Here is a 20,939-nt window from a genome sequence, read left to right as displayed (position 1 = left end):
TCTTCCCTGTGCGGCCTTCAGACCAAAGTGATGGTCTAGCCTTACACTCCCTGGAAACATTACTGATGCCTGTACTCGGCAGTGCTGGTCACTGCTGCCAGAATTAGTGGGCAGGCACCACAGAGCGCTCTCATTCTGTGTGCTCTCGGCACCTTTAATGTGGGGCTGACCCCCATCACACCAGCTTCTGCAACCAGTGATGTTGTGTACTAGCTCCTGAAGGGCTGAGGTGCTGAAGGCAGACAGCATCAGATGTGTCAAAAGTTTCATGGCCGTGTCTCCGAGATGGCCCTGATCATGGAGCGCAAGTGAGCTGCCTCGGCCAGACAGGAGTCAGACACTCGCAGAGGCTATGTGAAGAGTGTTCTCACTTCATTCGTCATCATCCTCCTGCAATCAAGCGACCATTATGGTTCCATCGCATCTCCATGACAGGAGCATTCTCACAGAGGGTATTGGTGCTGCAATAAACCAGACTGGAGTCAAATGTTCACAACTGCGATGCAAGTATCTACAGGGACACCTCACTGCATGTCATCATCCTCCACAAATCTGGCAGCTATGGAGGGCCTTCTGAGTGCACCTGCCTCATCTAGCCAGCGCGAGAGCCTCATCCCCGTCGTCGTCACCACCGAGGACCCCATTACCATCATCTTTGTCAGTGTCGTCCTCATCGGAGGAGACATGCAGCTCCTCCATCTCCTCAGCCAGCTCCTCACCTCATTACAACCTGGCGCTGCAAAAGGTGCAGCAGGCGATGACAAGAGACACCCCCTGTGGACTGTATTACAGGGCTCCAACAGACCGGTCCAGTCATCAGAACCGCATCTTCAGCATCCTGATAGTCTGTTCCACCAAGTTGCGAGCTGCTGCATGAGCCTCATTATACTGTTGCTCTGCTGCAGTCTGAGGCCAGCACACGGGTGTCAACAACCATGGCCTCTGCGGGTAGCCCTAGTCCCCAGGAGCCAACCCTGCAGCCTCTGTGGACCCTGGAAGACGGCAGGGGATTGCGAGTGACTTAGCATGTAGGTGTTGTGCAAACTCCCTGAAAACCATGTGCATACCTGCAGGATGAGTTTTTGGTAGTCGCATACCAACTGCAGAGTGAGTGGAAGCCCTTACCGTTGAAGAAGTCCACTGAGTCTAGTGATGGAGGCCTGAACACCACGAGTGCAGTCAATTGCACCTTGCACCTGTGGGAATCCAGGGATCTGGGCGAATCCAATAGCCCTTGCATCCTGGCTGTCTCAGTCCTGGGCGAAATGCACAGAGTTGCGTGCCATAGAGAAGATGGCAGCCGTGACCTCATGGATGCATTTGTGGGTGGCAGATTGTGAAATCCGACAGAGGTCACCTTGGAGCCCTGAAAGGAACCACTAGCATAGAAATTGAGCGCCACGGACACTTCCACAGCCACTGGCAGTGGATGCCCTCCATGTCCCCTTGGCGCCAAGTCCTGCAGTAAGTGGCAGATGTGACCCACCAGGTCCCTAGACATGCGCAGTCGTTAGCAACACTGGTTCTCAGTCATCTGCAGGAATGGCAGGCAGCGTCTATAGACCCTGAGTGTCACTAGGCACCGGCCAGCCACGGCTCACTGTTGCTCCTGGGCACCGTGTGGGGGAGCCCCTGCTGCCCCTTCATTGGGTTGCTGCACCTGCCTTTGCATGGCCAGGTACCTCAGTCGCTCTCTTCTCCATCTTCTACAGTCTCTGTAAGCCATCAGACATACAGCTAGGTCACCAGGATCCATGAAACTGACATGGTCCTCCTGCAGCATGGAAGAGAGAGACGTGGTTATCATGGCTGTATTTAGCGCCTTTCCTGGCCCTGTGTGACCGCTCCTCAATGTTTCCCGGAGAGTGGTCACCCTTCGGATGGCCAGAGATGAGTGCGCTGCATGGCTGCCCTGTCAACCTGTGACATGGTGGACACTGGTCCAAACCAAGATGCTGTGATTGCAAGGGGCTGTGAGCACCTCCAGCAGTGACTGCTACATGGCCAAAGTCCACGAGGAGATTGTATAACATGTGCCATCCAACTGCTCCGCGGTCCAATAATGTTGTGGCGGACTCAAAGTCTGTACCGGAGAGAGTGGGGGGTAAGGTATGGAGCGCTTGGTGGCCCTTTGACGCCTCCGTGTTGCTTGCATGGTCAGGCAGGCTAGGAGCCTGACCCCCAATTTCATCACTGTGGCTGTGCCTGCTCTGTTTCAGTTGCAGAAGCATGGTCAGTTTATACAGGTGTCCCTAATGCGTGGCCACTTCCCTCACTTACTCTGCCCCCAACTGTGCGTGGGGTGCAGCGCTTGACCCCGGGCACCCCAACCCCTCAGCAGTTGCCTGCTCAGCCAGGCATCAGTCCCCACCCCCGGAGGCCTGTAAACAACAGGCGAGCTGTGGAGAACGCTGCTCACTCACCCCAGTTCTCCCAAAGTGAGGGCCGCCAAGTGCACGTCGCCTGTGTGCTGTTGTGAAACACATCGGTGTGCTTGCCCGCCAATGTGGGCAGACGATACGACAGGGTTCCAAGAGCCTGGCGGGATGGCCTTTTAACTATATGCTATTATAATTAGCTCCCCACCGAATGACGGCAGGAAATGTGTACCGCCGTTGGCGGGCTGAGCAGAAGATCGCGACATACCTTCACGCTGTCGTGATGTGGGTCCCACCATATTTTTCATGCATGCCACCTATCACGCCTGCCACCAACGGACTTGGAAAATTCTGCCCCAAGTTTCTGACTACCATTTGCTCAAGGAGTAGCAAATTTATTTTGGTAAGCAGTAAATTTTCATTAAATTTAACACAGATATATGCTACTGACATCTTAATCAACCATTGCAAAATTTGCTGGGATCATTTGATACTCTATGAACAAATGCTAACAAATATCAGCTTAACAAGGAGTTTGTAATATTCTTGAAATAAATTTTATAATTGGAAGTTTTAAACAATGACCTACCCTTCTTCAATTTCAACTTCATTTGCCTTAACTGCTTTGATGGCTCAGTTGGCAAATGCACTGCATTCAGTTCTACATCACACATGAGATGATCTTTGGCCTATGCTGATTGAACTCGTCCCCCTTCACCAATTATTAGTATAATCAAAACTAACCAAACACATCTCAAACATGACAGAATTTATCAATTAACATATCCTGTGCCCATTTAGCATCATGCTAGCTTCACTCAAATGGGTAGTTGCCATTTCATTGCTTTTAAAATTATTTCATAAATAATTTGTTGTGAAACTACTCTATGATTTTAGACTTACTTTGCTTTCCAGATCAATCAAGCTAACAGCTTTCTCATCCACCTGCAGTAACATGTCCTGGGTCCAGACCTTGCCTTTTGCATCAAGCAGTTTTAGTTTTCTTATACCATCATCTACTGTAATCATGGCATCCTTCCGATCCACAACAAAAGTTGCGAGGTGCTGTTTTCAAGAGAAAAATTACATCATATAAATTCATCATGTATCAATTATGCACAGTTTTGCTGTAAAACAATCATACTACACAGCACTCCGTCTTATTTCACTGAGACACCATCACAATTGACTCCTTCATTGGTACTTCTGCAAACAGAATCTACATTTGAATCTTGGGGCCAAATGCAAGTTATCCATATGGAAAGTCACTATTGCAACTGCACCATGAAACAAATACAGTATGCTATTCATTAAAAAAATCTTAATCTTTGAGCTTCAAAACTTAATCCGGTTTAACATTACCAAAAGTAAAACCCAAACATCAAAAAACATTAACATGTACATAATAAAGATCACAGTCTTGAAGGCTATTTTAATTAAATACCACGAAACATTAATCTGATTACAGATACTGCTTCCAGCATTTTTCTCCAATTGGTTTAAATTGATCCATCATACGTGAAATTACTAAAACTGACAGAGGTCAACAAAAGAATCTAATTACCTCAACGCGATATTGCGAGGTCTCTGACATTATAACAGTTGACTTTGCATAATTCTTTCTTTGTTCTGTAGAATTCAAAAAGTTGCATTTAATGAATATTTCATTCTGCTCAACTTTATCATGGTGCATGCTTTATCGCAATAGTCCACTTTTTAAAGTCCTAGCGCTTCTGCTCATCGTAAATCTAAAAAATTAAACATTTACAAGCTTAATTGTTAAGATATAAATCTAAATAAATAGGAGCTACTTAACACTTTTAACACTGCACTAGACTGAGCAGAGAAAAGCAGAATGCCATAACCATTTTGTAAAGAGTACAGCACAAAAATCAAACTATAATCAATCTAGTGCCAGAATATCTCCACCTATACATACTACCATTTAATAACTGTGTGTACTTTGACCAAAATTAAACACTTTAGAGATGAAATGGACTGGGTAGGGGAAGCAAAACAGGTGTAAGCGTGTTTTCCTCCCATCATAAGACACCTGAGATTCAGTTCTAATTAATTCAATGGGATTGAATATACAGCAAAATGTATAACAGGTAACCAATGTAATACCACTTGCATTGCACTTCGACCCATGTCTAATTTCAAACATTATAAATTTTCCTGAAAATGTACAACTCCATAAAATTAATTAACAAGAACACTACATCATCTTTGCATTTTAATTACAGATTGCATATAACCAAGAACATATAACCAAGCATTTCTGGATATTAGTGTCAAACCAGTTTTGGGTCACTGACTCTTCAACAGTTTAAGTGCAAATTAAAAACTGAGCTTCTTCATTTAAACCTGGTTAGTAGAATCTTGTGAAGGATTCTGGTTCACAAGGCAATGAGCAAGCCCTTACACAATTAGATTATTTCACAGCATTAGAGCACAAGGGAAAGGACAAAGCAGCTCAAGTGTTTCATGTACAAGTGAGTTATGCTTGGTTCAGAAATGCAAAGTTAGAACACTTGCCAGATTCTTAAACAGCATCTTAAACAGCTTTTCAAAAAAAAATCGTCTCAATGCATTGTTTTGCTGCTTTCGGGTATGATGGTGCTGCATGCTACTCTGCAGAATGGGAAAGCAACTTGCTCCAGACCTCTGCCACTCGTGCACTAACTGCAAACAAACTCCAGACTGCTCTTTGACTCGTTCAATACTGTTTCCTCAGCCCTGCGATGAACTGGGCCATCCCTCTCCTCCAACAGAATTGCACAAAGTTGGAGGCTGTCATATGTCAATCCATGCCCTGTTGCAGACAACTCAAAAGTCCCATGGTTTCTCATTCAGGATTAAAGCTGAATTTTTATTTTGAACAGTAATGTGGATCAGAACAAAAGCATATGAGATACCACTGACATCTCTCCAGTAGTGACTAGTGTATATATTTTAAAATCTTCAAATTGGAAGAAATGTATTAGTCACCCTATACTTTCAGAAGCAAGTCTGCATAACATCATGCATTTTTGATTATATTTTTAAATTTAAGCATATCATGAACAGCTTAAAATATACCAACACTAAAACAACCAACAGCATTAATTTTCTCAGAACCTTTAACGTAAAAGAAATCTGAGCCACCTGGGAGATATGCACAAAGAAAAGTAACCCAGAGACAAAAAGGGAGCATTGTAGCAAATGGCCCCAGAAGTCAGTTGATTAAAGTGGATTTTACAAGGATTGTTTTTCCTTTGGAGATAGAGGGGGAGGTGGGCAGGGTGGAGGGGCAAAGCGAAAGCGAGGGATGAGGAGATGAAAAAGCAGAAATGTTCAAGGAGGAAATTTTGCCACAAGAACCAGGGAACTCAAAGTTCTGCCATCAATTTTGGGTCAGACAGCTGGGTTGGGGGAAAACATAGAAAAAGACCAAAGTCAAGGAAACAATGTTTGGGAGCTGGGGATGAGAAGAGAAGACTGCAACGATAACATCAATGGATTTAAAAACAAAGATTTTAAATGTGGTGCTTTGAGGGTACAATGTAGATCAGTTAAAATAGGAATTAATGCAAAACTGGATACCTGCAGCTCAGTTTTGGGAAAAATTGAGTTTATGACAGATTTAAAGTCATCAAGAAAAACACAGTGGCAAAGGCACAAATAAAAAGTTTCAGCAGCAGAAATTAAGACCTGGGGAAAAAGCAGACAGAGGAGAGAAAAAGGCTAGGGGAGAGAAAAATTTAAGGTCTGAAATCTAGCTTACAGTCAAATGGGAAGCCAAAGTTGCAAACAACCTGATTGTGCTTGAGATGGTAGCAGGGGAGAGATATGGAACTGATGACAAGGGCAAAGAGAATGGATGATGATTGCTTCATCCTTCTTGATGTCGGGATGGAGATCACTGTGGTTCATTCCGGCAAGTAGTCAAACAACCTCAAGGGAATTGGTGGAAGCGCGGCAGGAACCTGTCTGTATGCATGTTAATGTCATTACTGAAGGCACTTGTAGATGTGAAAGAGGAAGGGGGAAAAGCTTAAATGCCCAAAGAATTTCGGGATGTGATGAGGTGCCACATAGACAACGTATCTCTACAATAAAAAAACAAAAACAAGGAGGGTAAAGCACCATAGACAGTCACAAAACACCCATTCTTGACATAGGGCCATTTTAGTGCTGCTAGCTAGGCAAGTGGGATTTGAACTGCATGGAACTGAAATGCACCCTTCATTTTGCAACATTTTGGGCAATAAATTAATTAACTGTCACTATGTATGACAGCATGATGTTGACAGTGTTCAATTTTTCAACGTAGCTACACACTTCCAATTTCATGCAAGCACTTTAAACTTTTTAAAGAGCGGTCAAAGAAGGAAAAAATGAGATCATCAACTTATTACGCTCATTGAGAACAAACCATCTCTGCATGGCATTTTATCATAATGCTAAAATTGTATGGAACATTAGACAGCTTCTAGCAATAACTGCTACTAAAGACTTTTAAATGCGCCTTTTAATATTGCCCGTTGATGGATCACATACATCAGTAAATTCCTGATGATCCACAGTGTAACAAAAGTATCTTTTCTCGTTGCTTCCTGAAAACAGTGACTCACGCTGCAGTGCATTTCCAAAACTATCAACAATTCTGACCTTTCTCCAAATATAAATTCATGGTAAAAGGAGATAAGCATCAGAAAACTACTGAACAATACTGACACTACAGTACAGCCCAATTCTGCCTGTAATCAATGCACTTTGGATCTGCGATGTCATCAAATGATCTTTCTTACCTTGGTGCCAAATGTTTATTAAAGTTACCTACTTCTATTCTCATTCCCTTGCGCCCTTTAATGTTTTTGCTTTTTACCTAATTATATATGTCCCAGATAAATCAAGAGTGTGATGGAATACGTTCCAGTTGCCTGGATGAGTGCAGCTCCAACAACACTCAAGAAGCTGAACACCATACAGGACAAAGAAGACCTCATCCACCACTGACACACACAGGAAGCAGTGTTTGGCATTTACAAGTTGCAACATAGCAACTTGTCAAGGCTCCTTCGATCAGCACCTTCCAAACCCATGGCTTCTACCATTTAGAACAAGCAAGCACACGGGAACAGCACAACCTCCAAGTCGCACACCATTCTGACTACGTAACATCTAGAGTTAACAGGCTCAAAGCAAATGAATAAGAACTTCTAAAAATGTTAACACAAATGCAGCTTATTTTATAGGAATGCAATGCAAAACCAAAAATAGAGTGGAAACTTTTTTTTAAAGCTATTCAAAAGTTCCAGATGAAAATGTTGTTACATTTGGATTAATAGCATAGAAACAGCAATTAAAAATGTACAGTATGCCAAAGGACTTGTTCATATCCCATAACTTACATATATCAAACAGTAAATAAAATGTGTGTATGTATGTGTGTGTGTATAATTTGTATTTCTCAGGTTTTGTGAAGCCATCATACAGTGCTTCGGATAAAGCTCTCAATGGGAATAGCATGGTTTGAAAATTAGAATAATTTATTTGTGCCCCTCAAGTTCAACTTTCCATTGACTTTTGAAATACAATTGAAATTAATTGCTTCCACCTTACAATTCTGTTGGAGCTCCATGTCTGACACTTCAATATAAATCTTGACAAGTGTAATTCAGTTGAAGTCAGTGAAACCTATTATACTAGACTTTTGCTGTCTCTCTCCAGCATTGGTGCCTTGTCTTCTGCGGCATACATGTTGATTCAGTGACAACATGCTCTCCCCCTGCATATTAAAGCTAATTCAGTTGTTACATGGGGCTTAAAGTTCCAGCCAAATTCCTGTAACATTTGGTAGCTTTCCAGTGCTTTTGTATCATAACTATTTTTCCCAACCAAGAGGCTCAAAATTATGTTGTGGGTCATTGGTTTAGCTCAGGCGAGTAATTTAATGAAAAATTACATTTTATGTTTAAAGGTGCTATATAAATACAAGGTTGAATTGGCATTTAACATCTTTCACATTCTCAGGACATCCCAAAGCTCTTCACAGCCAGCTTATGGTGGGAGAGGGTTTCTCAAGTAAAATAGTAAGTTGTTCCCATACATCAAGTATTTATACTGTTTCCACATCTTTGATGATGAGGCATAAGAGGGGCCACAAAATAACCCAGTGATGTTTCTCTCTCCTATCCACACCCCCACCCCCCCCCCCCCCCCCCCCCGCCTGCCCACCCCCCCCCACCCCGCCGCCCCACCACCACCACCACCACCTCACTGTCCAGTCAGAACCCTTAAAACGGCCACGATTCAGTTGAACTTGAGGGGCACAAATAAATTATTCTAATTTTCAAACCATGCTATTCCCATTGAGAGCTTTATCCGAAGCACTGTATGATGGCTTCACAAAACCTGAGAAATACAAATTATACACACACACATACATACACACATTTTATTTACAAAATAAGCATATACTCCATTAATTAGATTGAGTGTAAAGGACAGTTCAGCAATTTCAGTAATGCTAGATTTGAAATGGGACAGTCAAATAACTGCTCCTTTACATAAGTAAATTTACTTCTTTTGCCTTATAGGGCATAGAAAATATTTTCACATGGAACAGCACGAGAATTAAATTGCTGCCAGTAAACCTGTAGGCCATGAAATATCATCCAAATAACTATATTTAGGAACATGAGAAAAATGTTCAGCAGTTTGTAATAAGCTGCCAGATAGCTTCCTTTTTTGACTGTAATATCCTAGTGGGATTTCTTCTAACAGCTGACTTGTAAATCATGACATATTTAGAAACAAGTTATAAATTTTAATGGCCACTATTGAAGATTTTTTAACAAGTAAAAGCAAAATAGATTAAGCACTTTTCCAATATACATAAGGAGAGTTACTAGCAAGAGGCGTCCAACAGAGTGCTTTAACTAATTATAACTGTGTTCCAACACATACTTGCATTCTTTAGTTAATATCACTGATTTCATTTAATAATTGATCAGAACCAGTATTAATTTATGCAATAAATCATATTATTTCTTATTTCTAAAAAAACTCACTTATTTATTCCACCAAACAAGCCTAGTACAATAACTGGGGAATATTTAGAAATAATTATTCCAGTGTTCTCAAGGGTCATCAAATTTATCAAGTGAGCAGCTGAGCTGTGGAGACTAAGGAAATTCTAAAGTTCAAGTCCCAACGGAGCAGTGTTAGCATAATTTCAGGTAGCAGCACAAGGGCGACACTCAACTTGAGCTCCTGGACTAGTGAGTTCTGAATTATTAAGTCATGCCTTTGGTTCCTGATCAAATATTTACACCTGATGTCCAAGAGGAGAGGATCGGGCACACCCATGATACTCTAACCTCCCTCCCAGTGTTCAAATAGACCACCAAATCCACCAACTGGGATAGTGCAGGAAAATGACATCGAGGCCAAAGATCTGCCATAATTTAATTAAATGGCGGAGCAAGCTCCAATGTTCCAAGTCCCAAGATTCACAAATTATTACCAAGAACAGCTGGTTGCCATGGAATCATACCTTTAAGTAAGGATGGGAGAGATGAGAAGAAAACAACTGAAAGAACCATTCACTGTTTTATACATTTTATGAATTTTGGTATAAGGAGAATGTCGTTTGTACCATTGAAACATAACTGAATTAAAAATTTGGCCTGCTAATCCAAATTAAATTAAAATTCATTGTGGGCTTATTTGGTAGAGGTAAAACTCTTTCCCAGGCAGAAGGTGGCTGCTTGGACCACTCAAATCTAAAAGCCTGCCCCATGAGACAGTTGCAGAAGAATTAAATAATGCAAGTTTTTAAAAGGGTCTTTTATTCAAAAGGAAAATAGGGTTGGATTTTAGTTTTAGGGGTCAGTAGCCTGATGCTGGGCACATTTTCAGGCACCCAAATAGAATTTCTGAACAAAGTCAGGCAATGTTAGAGATGGAAATAGGCAGAATTAGTGATGACATGAATGAGGTTGAAAGCTTACCCGGGATCAGATGTGACACCAAGGTTGCGAACAGCCTGACTTATTCGCAGACTGTTGCCAGGGAGAGGGAGAGAGTCAGTACCATACAGCAGAGGCTCTAGAAAAATTTTGAAATTGTATGAGGGTTTCACTGGCACCACTAACATTATACTTAATACAAAAAATCTACTCTGCCATTAATCTGACAACGTTGAAGTATAACTTTTACAACGTGTACATTGCATAATTGTATTAGTTTAGGTGACGCTGATGCTATTTAGCAAAGGTACTTTCGACTAATTTGAATGATACATTTCAATTTGTAGGCTTTCATTTGAAAGTCAGTGCCCAAATTACTAACCACATTTATTGCTGAACAAGCACTTTAAGCATACTGTAATAAATTAGCTTCTCATTTAAAATCACTCTTACAGACAAAATTGAATATTTTTGGTTTTTGCACATTGTGGTGCAGAAGGAAAATTCACACAATGACAAAACACAACTCAGTTTGGTTTTGTTTCTACCTTTTTTTTTATGTTTTGAAGAACGTAAGAAGTATAGTCCATCAGCTCCTAAGACAAACAAGGGAAGCAAAATGCTGAACTCAACGAAAGACCATACTTAAATTAATGCACATCAATAACAACCATTGCAATTCAGAAACAGATATCCTTTAAAATTTACAAAAAACATGTTTTTTCCATTTTAATATAAACATAGGAAAATATTTTTTTCTGCAAATTCCTTTTTGTAAAACTCACAGCAGACTAACTTCCACCATACTGCGATTAGCTTTTCAGTGCGGCATGGCATTTTTAAGCACAAAGTCATGGATCTTAAAAGGATTGTTACCATAGTAAACAAGTTAAATTTTGTAGAAACAGATTTTTGCCTTAATAAAAATATTAAAGCTATAAACAAAAACATTAATGTACCAAGGTACTTTAATAACTTAGACACTGGATCACTTTTTTTTAAAATGGCGAGTGAGCACACAATTGACAATGGCTGTAATCCTACTTGCCATGGCAGATAAAGAGTAACTTACAAATCCATGCCACATTTGGGACAATTAACAGTTTCAGCCTGTGTTCGAGACACCAGCAGTTCATATTTGCTGTATATTGTAAAATTCCATGTGAGATTTAACCAGGCTTCATTACAAGAAAATACAAACCCAGAATTTTTGATTGTAATTACAGCAAAACTGCAGGCCCACTGCCATTACTGCGCAAAACTGACATTAATTTCTGGTAACCACAAATACGGAGTTAAACATGGAAATCCAGAAGTAGCTGTCAGTGTTCCTCCAGAGTGTGCTGTTACAGGCTTTGCTGATCAGTGATTTGATATGAATTTTCAACTTCTTAGGCACTAGCTTCTGCTGTAAAAATCACTGAAAACGTTGAATGAGGTGTAACCAAATTTTTAACAACATTCTAAGTCATTACTATTGAACATTCTCTCTGGCCCCGAAAAGCTAATTTTACAAGTGTAGAATATAACTCTCAATAACTTTTCAAAATCACATGATTTTTAAAGTGAAAATTAATTTTTATTTTTAAAGTTCAAGACTTTCTACTTTCATCTAGTGTCTGTATCCCAACCTTTATTTCACTTTGTGTAAAATAATTAAAAATAAATTATAGTCTGTGCTTTTTACTTCCTGGTTTGGTGCCTGAGGATTCAATAATCTGTTAGGGTGCTTAACCAGCTTGATGACTTGATTGTTGCTGGACGCCACAGATCTCCTATTCAAAGTGTCAGATTCAAAGTCATGACAGAATAGGGGAAAATTGATACTCTAAAGCTGAAATCTTTTTGGACAGCTTTTTGAGATTGGTAGCCATCTTTTAGCTATTGCCAGCAAAATCCAGGCCATTGCCAATATCGGAAATAATTTTGAAAATATTTGAAATATCTTCATTCACTTTTTTGCTATTATCTATGCTAGTATGTAGTGTGTTGACTGATCATTTTATTTGTTGTTGGTTTTGTGATCACTTTTCTACATTTAATATGTTTCTGTAACAAATGGTCAGCCTTCCCCCTCACTGAATAGCCAAAGAATTCTAAAGTCAATTTATTCTATCAAAACAGAAGTTACATTAATTAGATATTTCAAAATGTGACCACTGAATTTTACCTACAATACACTTTACTGCTGTAATAACTTCAAGAACTGGCAGCTTACTGCTGCATTCTGCTCACATACCATGGGTTCAAACCTTGGCATTTCACTTCAACAGAATTTCAAACAGCAAGTTTCCAAATTCAATAATCGGGGAGTTGAGGGCTATGAGGAGCTGGCACGAAAGAGGAGTGAGGCCTGTGGCAGATCAGCCATGATCTTACTGAATGGCAGACTGAATGGCCTACTCCTGCTCCTATTTCTTATGTTATGTTCTAACAACTCAAAAAATAAGAGCAGAGCTTTGTAATTACTCACTAGCAAAGTGCAAAACTAGTAAATATAAATTTAATTTAAATTCACTCATGTGCTCTCCTGGAAAACAGACAGAGATGTGATAAACTTGGAATAATTCTAGTACAGAAGCTAGAAACATTAAAAAAAAGCACATTTGAAATTAATCTTGTTTCACAACTGCAATTTATTTAAGTAAACCAGTCAAGGGCTCCAGCAAAATAATTTCATGTAGTAGTTCTCTTAATTTTGTGCAAAAAGGAAACATTTATTCCTCTGCAATGGAATCCCAAACAAAGACTATATTGTAGCAATGACAATCACCTCTTTTTATTACTGAAAAGCATGGATTTCCAGAAGCAACCATTAAAGTCGTTGTACTTATACATAGAGCAATCATTTAGAAGTATGTTGTCACAAAGTTAATGCAATGTTATGTTTTTGACTGCTTGTAACTGACAGCAGGAATTGAACTTGGGGTGGGACCTTATCACATGTGTTGGCTGGTCATTATTGCCCAGAGACCAGAAAAATGGCCCCAAGGGCCAGAGAAATACTGAGCCACATTTGCTACCAAAACTCCTCCCACCTCAATGCTTCTGCAGCCTATCGCACCCAGCACCATCAGATTAAACATTACCCAGACTACTCTCAAGTCTTAACTGTGACCCCGCCCCCCCCACCCCAATCCCTAAACTTTTGCAGTGTTCCCATTGCACAGAACTCCGTCCTCAGTATTCACAGGAGGGAAAGTGACAGAAGTTAAGTGTTACAGACAGAAGGGGTGGTTAATCTAGGCAGCCCTAATTTGTCCTCTCACCACCCATCTGTAAACTGAAAGGTGTTTTGATTTTGACTCCCTCCTTTATAAGCAGTGGCATTATTTCCCAACCCCTCAGTTCTGGTGTGATCTAATTTCTAATAGTACCCCACAACAAACTCGATAGGGTAAAATTGGAAGGTTAGTTTATTTGCACATGCTCAAAACACGGGAGGGTAACAACATTGCCTCCTTTGCACTCATACTATAAAAGAGAGGTTAGAGAAAGAAAGATTTACAAGGCAGAGACATGCAAATCCAGAATCCAAGTTCAGTGGTGCATTCCTTCGCAGAGGTCGGAAGGTTGAAAAGTGATGCTTCATAATTCCTTTTTCAGGATAGACGACTTCCATGATGAGATAGGCACACAGCGATGAATTAGTCTTGTAGGCGATGGTGCAGAAGGTCACAAGTTTCAGTAGAAAACAGTGTAGGGGGGTGCTAGACACTCAAGCCTGGACAGAGCCCCTTTTCTGTGCTCCTGCTTGGTAGATGGAAGATGGCAAACTGAGCTTTGCAGCTCCAAAAGGCAATATTATAGGCTGCACCAGGTAGGGAGTCATGTCACATGACTCTCACCTCTCCACTTAGGGATATACACCCTTTGTCAAAGCCTTTGTCTGGATACATTCAGAATTTAAAAGGAACGTTGCAGGGCCCTTTGTCCTAGCAAACAATTTGGCTCTGGTTGGCCAGGCTTGGCTTATGAAATGGAGATGGCCTTTGTATAATTCCCTTTAAATTTTGTCTCTCCAGTCCATAGGGGTCTCTTCAGAGATAATGAGGCACAAGTCTCTGCAATACTCCCCGACAGCTCTGTTGTGTAGCGACACAGCCAAACATTGCTTCTGTCATTTTAAAGAGGCCATTGTCCAGTTTTAAAATTTAGAAATTAGCCATGAAGATATCTATATATTTCATAAAAATATAGTGAGGGATCTTAGCCTCATTATATTGAGTCAACATATCTTAAAAACTGCAAATAGCTGGTCTTAAAATAGAAAAGCTATAGAATTCAGTCTTGAGAATATCGTAAAAAAAAATCCAGATAACCTATTTAATTAAAAATTCTCAGTTCCAACATATTAAATCTGCGGCTCATGATTTACTAAAAGGCATAACCCACCCCCCACCTCCATCCATCATGGGATATCCTTCTGACTCACTGAGAAACCCATAGGATATAAACTAAACATATATTTATATATCCTAGCTCAATCAACATCCCAGAACTGGCTAACTGCAGATGGAAGCCCAGAGAGATTTGGAACACATCTGTTGAGGGCAGAGGTGAAGGTAATTTGGGCCTCTAATGGAGCCTGCAGCTATACAACAGCGAAGTTTAGTCTCAAGGCATTCAAGTAAAACTTACATCATAGAATGAAACTTAGTCACATACTTACTAAGTTGTTCCATTTCAAAACAAGCATTTTTCTTAATAAATAGTATCAGTACTTTTAACACTCAATATCTTCAGTTTCAAGCATTTTGCCTGTGTCTTTTATGAAAGGGTTCAATATTGCGGGAAACTTTTCAATTACACCACAATGTACATCTCACCACAACATAAATCTCAAGGAATTTACCTCATTAAGTAACAATTTTTATCTAAAAATAAAAAGACATTTGGCACTGAAGGAATTTAACTACAATACTTCTCACTTTATTTTAATTGATGGATTTGTTTCCATTTTTCCCCACCACATGAGCGTTCTTTACCCTCACTTACCCAAAGATGTGGACCCCTTTGGTGAACTTCAATTCCACTGACATTTCTCCATTAATCACCTGTAAGCCTTACATTGTCAGCATAGTTTCAGTTGCAAGGGACATCACAACAGAGCTCATTGCTGTTTTAACTTAAAACTGCACACACCCACACTTCCAGCAGAAGTTCACCAAGCACAAAAGCCCTGGCTGACCGGACTAGTCTAAGCAGTGGACTCCTTGCTGACCAATCAGCACCCTTTTCTCATGCAGCATAAATGGTTGTCCCCTTTGAAATTTGGTATTCCTGCATCTGCCCTGATGAGTGCAGACGAAAAGCTTTCACAGCATGTGTCTTTTTTCAGCAATACTCATGTATGTATTTACATATGAGCGCATTTTAAAAATTTGTTTTCAGCGTTGAATTGAGCTAGTAACGAAACCTTCAAAATGATCGAAGCAATGGAAATTAAGTCTATTAGATTTCATTTTAGCAATCTGTTATTAGATTATAATGGCAAAACCATTTATAGAGCCATCTGTCAAGCAACATTTTAAAATTCATTTTATGGGATGTGGGCATTGCTGGTTAGGTCAGCATTTATTACCTATCCATAACTGCCCTCGAGGTGGTGGTGAGCTGCCTTCTTGAACTGCAGTCCCTGTGGTGCAGGTACACCCACAATGCTGTTAGTGAGGGAGTTCCAGGATTTTGACCCTGCGACAGTGAAGGTGATATATTTCCAGGTGAGTGGCTTGGAGGGGAACTTCCAGGTGGTGGTGTTCCCATGCATCTGCTGCCCTTGTCCTTCCAGATGATAGTGGTCACGGGTTTGGAAGGTACTGCTTAGAGGCTTGGTGAGTCCCTGAAGTGCATCTTGTAGATGGTACACACTGCTGCCACTGTGTGATGGTGGAGGGAGTGAATGTTTGTGGATGGGGTGTCAATCAAATGGGCTGCTTTGTCCTGAATGGTGTCCTGAGTTTCCTGAGTGTTGTTGGAGCTGCACTCAACCGGGCAAGGGGAGAGTTTTCCATCAGACTCATGACTTGTGTCATGTAGACGGTGTACAGGCTTCGGGGAGTCAGGTGGTGAGTTACTCGCTGTAGGATTCCTAGCTGCTAACTTGCTCGTGTAGCCACAGTATTTATATGGCTAATCCAGTTCAGTTTCTAGTCAATGGTAACCCCCCAGGATGTTTATAATCGGGGATTCAGCGATGCTAATGCCATTGAATGTCAAGGGGCAACAGTTAGATTCTCTCTTGTTGGAGATGGTCATTGCCTGGCACTTGTGTGGCGCAAATGTTACTTGCCACTTGTCAGCCCAAGCCTGGATATTGTCCAGTTCTTGCTGCATTTGGACATGGACAGCTTCAGTATCTGAGTTGTCGTAAATAGTAAACATTGGGCTATTAGCAGCAAACATCTCCACTTCTGACCTTATAATGGAAGGAAGGTCATTGATCAAGCAGCTGATGGCTGGGCATAGGACACTACCTTGAGGAACTCCTGCAGTGATGTCGTGGAGCTGAGGTGATTGGCCTTCCAACAGCCTCAACTTCTTTTGTGCTAGGTATGACTCCAACCAACTGGGAGTTGTCCCTCTGATTCCCATTGACTAGAGTTTTTCTAGGGCTCCTTGAAGCCGCACTTGGTCAAATGCAGCCTTGATGTCAAGGGCAGTCACTTTCACCTCTGGAGTTCAACTCTTTTGTCCATGTTTGAACCAGGGCTGTAAGAACATCAGAAGCTGAGTGAACCTGGCAGTACCCAAACTGAGCATCAGTGAGAAGGTTATTGCAAAGCAAGTTCTGCCTGATAGCACTGTTGATGACTCCTTGCATCACTTCACTGATGATTGAGAGTAGGCTGATGGGGCAGTAATTGGCCAGGTTTCTTGTGTACAGGGCAAACCTGGGCAATTTCCCAAGTTACTAGGTAGATGCAGCTGTGCTAGAACAGCTTGGCTAGGGAGGCAAGTAAGTTCTGGGGCACATGTTTTGCACTATTGCCAGAATACTGTCAAGGCCCATATCCTTTGCAGTATCCAGTGCTTTCAGCAGTTTCTTGATATCATGTGGACTGAATTGAATTGGCTAAAGGCTGGCATCTGTGATGCTGGGGACCTCAGGAGGAGGCTGAGATGTATTACACATTCGGCACTTCCGGCTGAAGATTATAGCAAGGGCTTCAGCCCTATCTTTTGCTCCCCCTTCATTGAGGATGGGGATATTTGTGAAACCTCCTCCTCCAGTGGGTTGTTTAATTGTCTACCACCATTCATGACTGGATATGGCAGGGCTGCAGAGTTTAAATCTGATCCGTTAGTTGTGAGATGCTTAGCTCTGTCTATCACTTGCTGCTTATGCTGTTTGGCACGTGTGTAGCCCTGTGTTGTATCTTCACCTCACTTTTTTGGTATGCTTGGTGCCGCTCCTGGCATGCCCTCCTGCACTCTTCATTGAACCAGGGTTTATCCCCTGGCTAGGTAGTAATGCTATATTGGAGGATATGCCAGGCCGTGAGGTTACAGATTGTGATCAAGTACAATTCTGCTGCTGCTAGCCCACAGTGCCTCATGGATGCCTAGTCTTGAGTTGCCATAGCTGTTTCAAATCTATCCTATTTAGTAGTGGTACCACACAACACAATGGAGGGCATCCTCAATGTGAGGATGGGACTTTGTCTCCGCAAGGACTGTGCGTTGGTCACTCCTACAGATGCTGTCATGGACAGATGCATCTGTGGCAGGCAGGTTGGTGAGAATGAGGTCAAGTGTGTTTTTCCCTCTTGGTTCAAAAATCAATATGCCGATCCTACTAGTCATCACTGAAGGCGTTTATAGGTTAAGTAGTGCAAATTTGACTCCACAGATACATATTTACACAATTAGTAAGCGCCTGGCCATTTAGAAAAAGGAACGCATTGTAAAAATACCCAAAATTATTTCTCGCACCAACACAAAAATAAGAATGAGTACAAAAAAGAATGCTGACCCAGCATTTGCTGCCAAAATAATGATGAGGCTGATGATAACTGCTATTATTTATGCACAAATGGTACAACAACTTCAGGTGAAGGTTAGATGTGCAATTAACTGCAGAATCCCAAATTTGCTATCCAAATTGTGATGCCCCACTGTCAACCTTGCAAAAATGGTGTCTTGCTATCTGTTTTATCATTGAAATGCACAAAATGGCCATAAAGTTGCTGTATTCGCCTCAAAGATTAACTCATGAAAAGTTATATTAAGTAATTTCAAATATATGCACTCTTTAAACAACATGCTGTGTTAATTACTACCTATCAATCCTCTGGAGCTGAAAATTAATTACAAGAGGCAAGTTTCACTCCTTCAGGTTTAATTCTTGTTAAGCATACTGAAGTTATTTTTTTCAACTTGTCCTGTGTCTTTTTCTCCATGTCCTAATCCAGTATTTCTTTCTCTTTATCCACCTGATTTGACATCAAGTTCACCCACTCTAATTTTCAGTTCCTTCTCAGTCCTTCGCTGTTTATTTCTCAATCCTTCAAAGATGGTTAAGGAGATATACAGTCATTTGCCCTGTTCCAACTGCCCAAATGCCAAAAGCTCTATTTCCCTCGGTGCAATATTATCAGCTTGCATTTTCTATAACTCGGCACACAAAACATTTACAAACCTCAGCACACAACTGCAAAGTCTAACAGCAGACACTGTTAGATCCTCTGCAAAAGCAAAATCTGACCCACCAGTTTGTTACATTTAACAAAATAATCCAAAAAAATTATCTGTTTGGATCAAGCAACTATAGGAAGGGGGAAGATCAGGAAGAATGGTTAGAGAATATAAATCAAGAATGAAAATCCACTTACACAATTATGTATAAAATGGCATTTGCAAAAATAATTCCTCCTTAACTTACCATACAAGGCTTTTCCACTTGTCTTTGAAGAAGTATTATCCATCGCTGGTTGGGTCACTGTTTGAGAAGCATAGCCACTATAAAAATAAGAATCAATGTTAAATCTGACCTGAAGATCCTCTCTTCCACATCCCTCCAAAGTTTAAGAAAATTATACAGACTAGTTCATATGGCAGGCATATTGGATTTCCTTATCCTGCACCAACTCTTCATTATCTCATCCCAAAGCACTCAAGAAACCAAAGTGGCAGTGTTTTTTTTTCTGCATTTTAATATGATGAAAATGCATTTAACATACTTAATGCATGCAAAATGGATGACTGATTCTACCTCAAAAGTAGATATAGCACATGAAGAACAATCAATTTTTGACCAGTCATGTGTCATGATATGGCAGGTGGTATTTGTCAAGCTGACCAAATTGCAAAGGGAAACATGGCCACGTTATCACAACGATTTTGCAATTTGTATTTATTACGAGAAGGTTTGTACACTGAAGTCAGGAGTGATGAGTCCACTATCATGCTTAGAGATTTTAAAGATTAAATTAAAACATTAACAAAAGAAAACTTAAAACACACAAAACTATAGTTACAGTTACATTTAGTTTCTGACAGTTCTCACAAGGTTTCTATTTAACTAAACTCCCAACTTTACACCCCTTTCAGGCAACGCTCCAAATAGATTCTTAACCTATAAAACTTCCATCAATATTACAAGCACCCATTGTTGCTATAAGGGAGGTATTTCACAACTTCTTTCTCCGTTTCACTTGACAATAGAATTCCAAAGGCTTTTGACAAAACCTTGATTATTGAAATAGTAAATTTCTCCAGGGTGGTTATATACTTTTCCACAGGTCTGTTTCACACAGTGCATCTTCCATGACCGCATATACAGCTTTCCATCTTTCTTTAAATATAGTTCTCCTTTTAGATCTGTAAATCCCACCATTTCACCCTTATTTTGGAAGTTACTTTTTCCGGTGTATAAAATTCTTCCATGTTGTCATTATGGCCAGCACTTTCAGGAAAAATAAACTTAATAACTTTGACTTATTTATCTTGCTAGTTGTAAATGTCTTATCATGTCCCTTTGAAAATCAAACAATCTCTCAACTTAACTAAAAATGCAAATTCCATTCACACCGTATCTGCTGAGACTTCATCCCAGCTTACCCTTCCTCATTTCAAATACCTGTTTTACACCTATCCCCTTTTGATGATTCCAAACTTGCAGTCTGACTGTCTGCAGTTTAATTAAACTAGACACAACACAATCCCCATACAAGTCTGCTTTAAAGTATCCACAGTAATATTAGGGACAAAATGATCTTTCCTTTACACCTGCCTAATTCCAATTTATATATTTAGAATATCATCCCGTGAACAAAATCCATAACATCCAAGTTGAACTCTGGAGAAAATAGTGGCGACATTCAACATAGTTGATCTTGTCAGAGAACAGAAAATACTGGAAATACTCAACTGATTAGGCAGCATTCTGTGGAGACAGCAACAGTTAACATTTCAACAGAACATCATGAAAGGTCACAGGCCTTTCACAGACATGAACTCCATTTCTTTCTCCACAGATGCTGCCTGGCCCAAGTATTTCCAACATTTTCTGTTTTTATTTCAGATTTCCAGCATTTCCATTATTTTGCTTTTGTTGCAGTTTGTTTTGTTCTTTGAACATGCATTTATCCTTCACAAACAA

At 40.5% G+C, this 20,939-nt stretch overlaps 1 protein-coding gene across 6 annotated transcripts in view; it reads right to left on the bottom strand.

Annotated features, from left to right (window-relative positions):
- Positions 1 to 20,939, bottom strand: part of eps8a (epidermal growth factor receptor pathway substrate 8a) — a 170,172-nt gene that overhangs the window by 56,957 nt on the left and 92,276 nt on the right. For 5 of the 6 annotated variants that reach the window (XM_041201855.1, XM_041201857.1, XM_041201861.1 and 2 more), the window contains 4 exons: positions 19,221 to 19,297; positions 10,885 to 10,932; positions 3,943 to 4,007; positions 3,282 to 3,443 (listed from right to left, as the gene is read on the bottom strand). In XM_041201855.1, the coding sequence (XP_041057789.1) occupies positions 3,282 to 3,443; positions 3,943 to 4,007; positions 10,885 to 10,932; positions 19,221 to 19,297 (352 nt within the window). The remainder of the gene's footprint in view (positions 1 to 3,281; positions 3,444 to 3,942; positions 4,008 to 10,884; positions 10,933 to 19,220; positions 19,298 to 20,939) is intronic. The other variant, XM_041201858.1, reaches the window with a different exon arrangement.

This window comes from Carcharodon carcharias, chromosome 13 (assembly GCF_017639515.1).
Source record: "Carcharodon carcharias isolate sCarCar2 chromosome 13, sCarCar2.pri, whole genome shotgun sequence".
Taxonomy (NCBI): domain Eukaryota; kingdom Metazoa; phylum Chordata; class Chondrichthyes; order Lamniformes; family Lamnidae; genus Carcharodon; species Carcharodon carcharias.
Note: the sequence above shows the minus strand (reverse complement) of the source record. Positions and strands in the feature narration are given on the sequence as shown.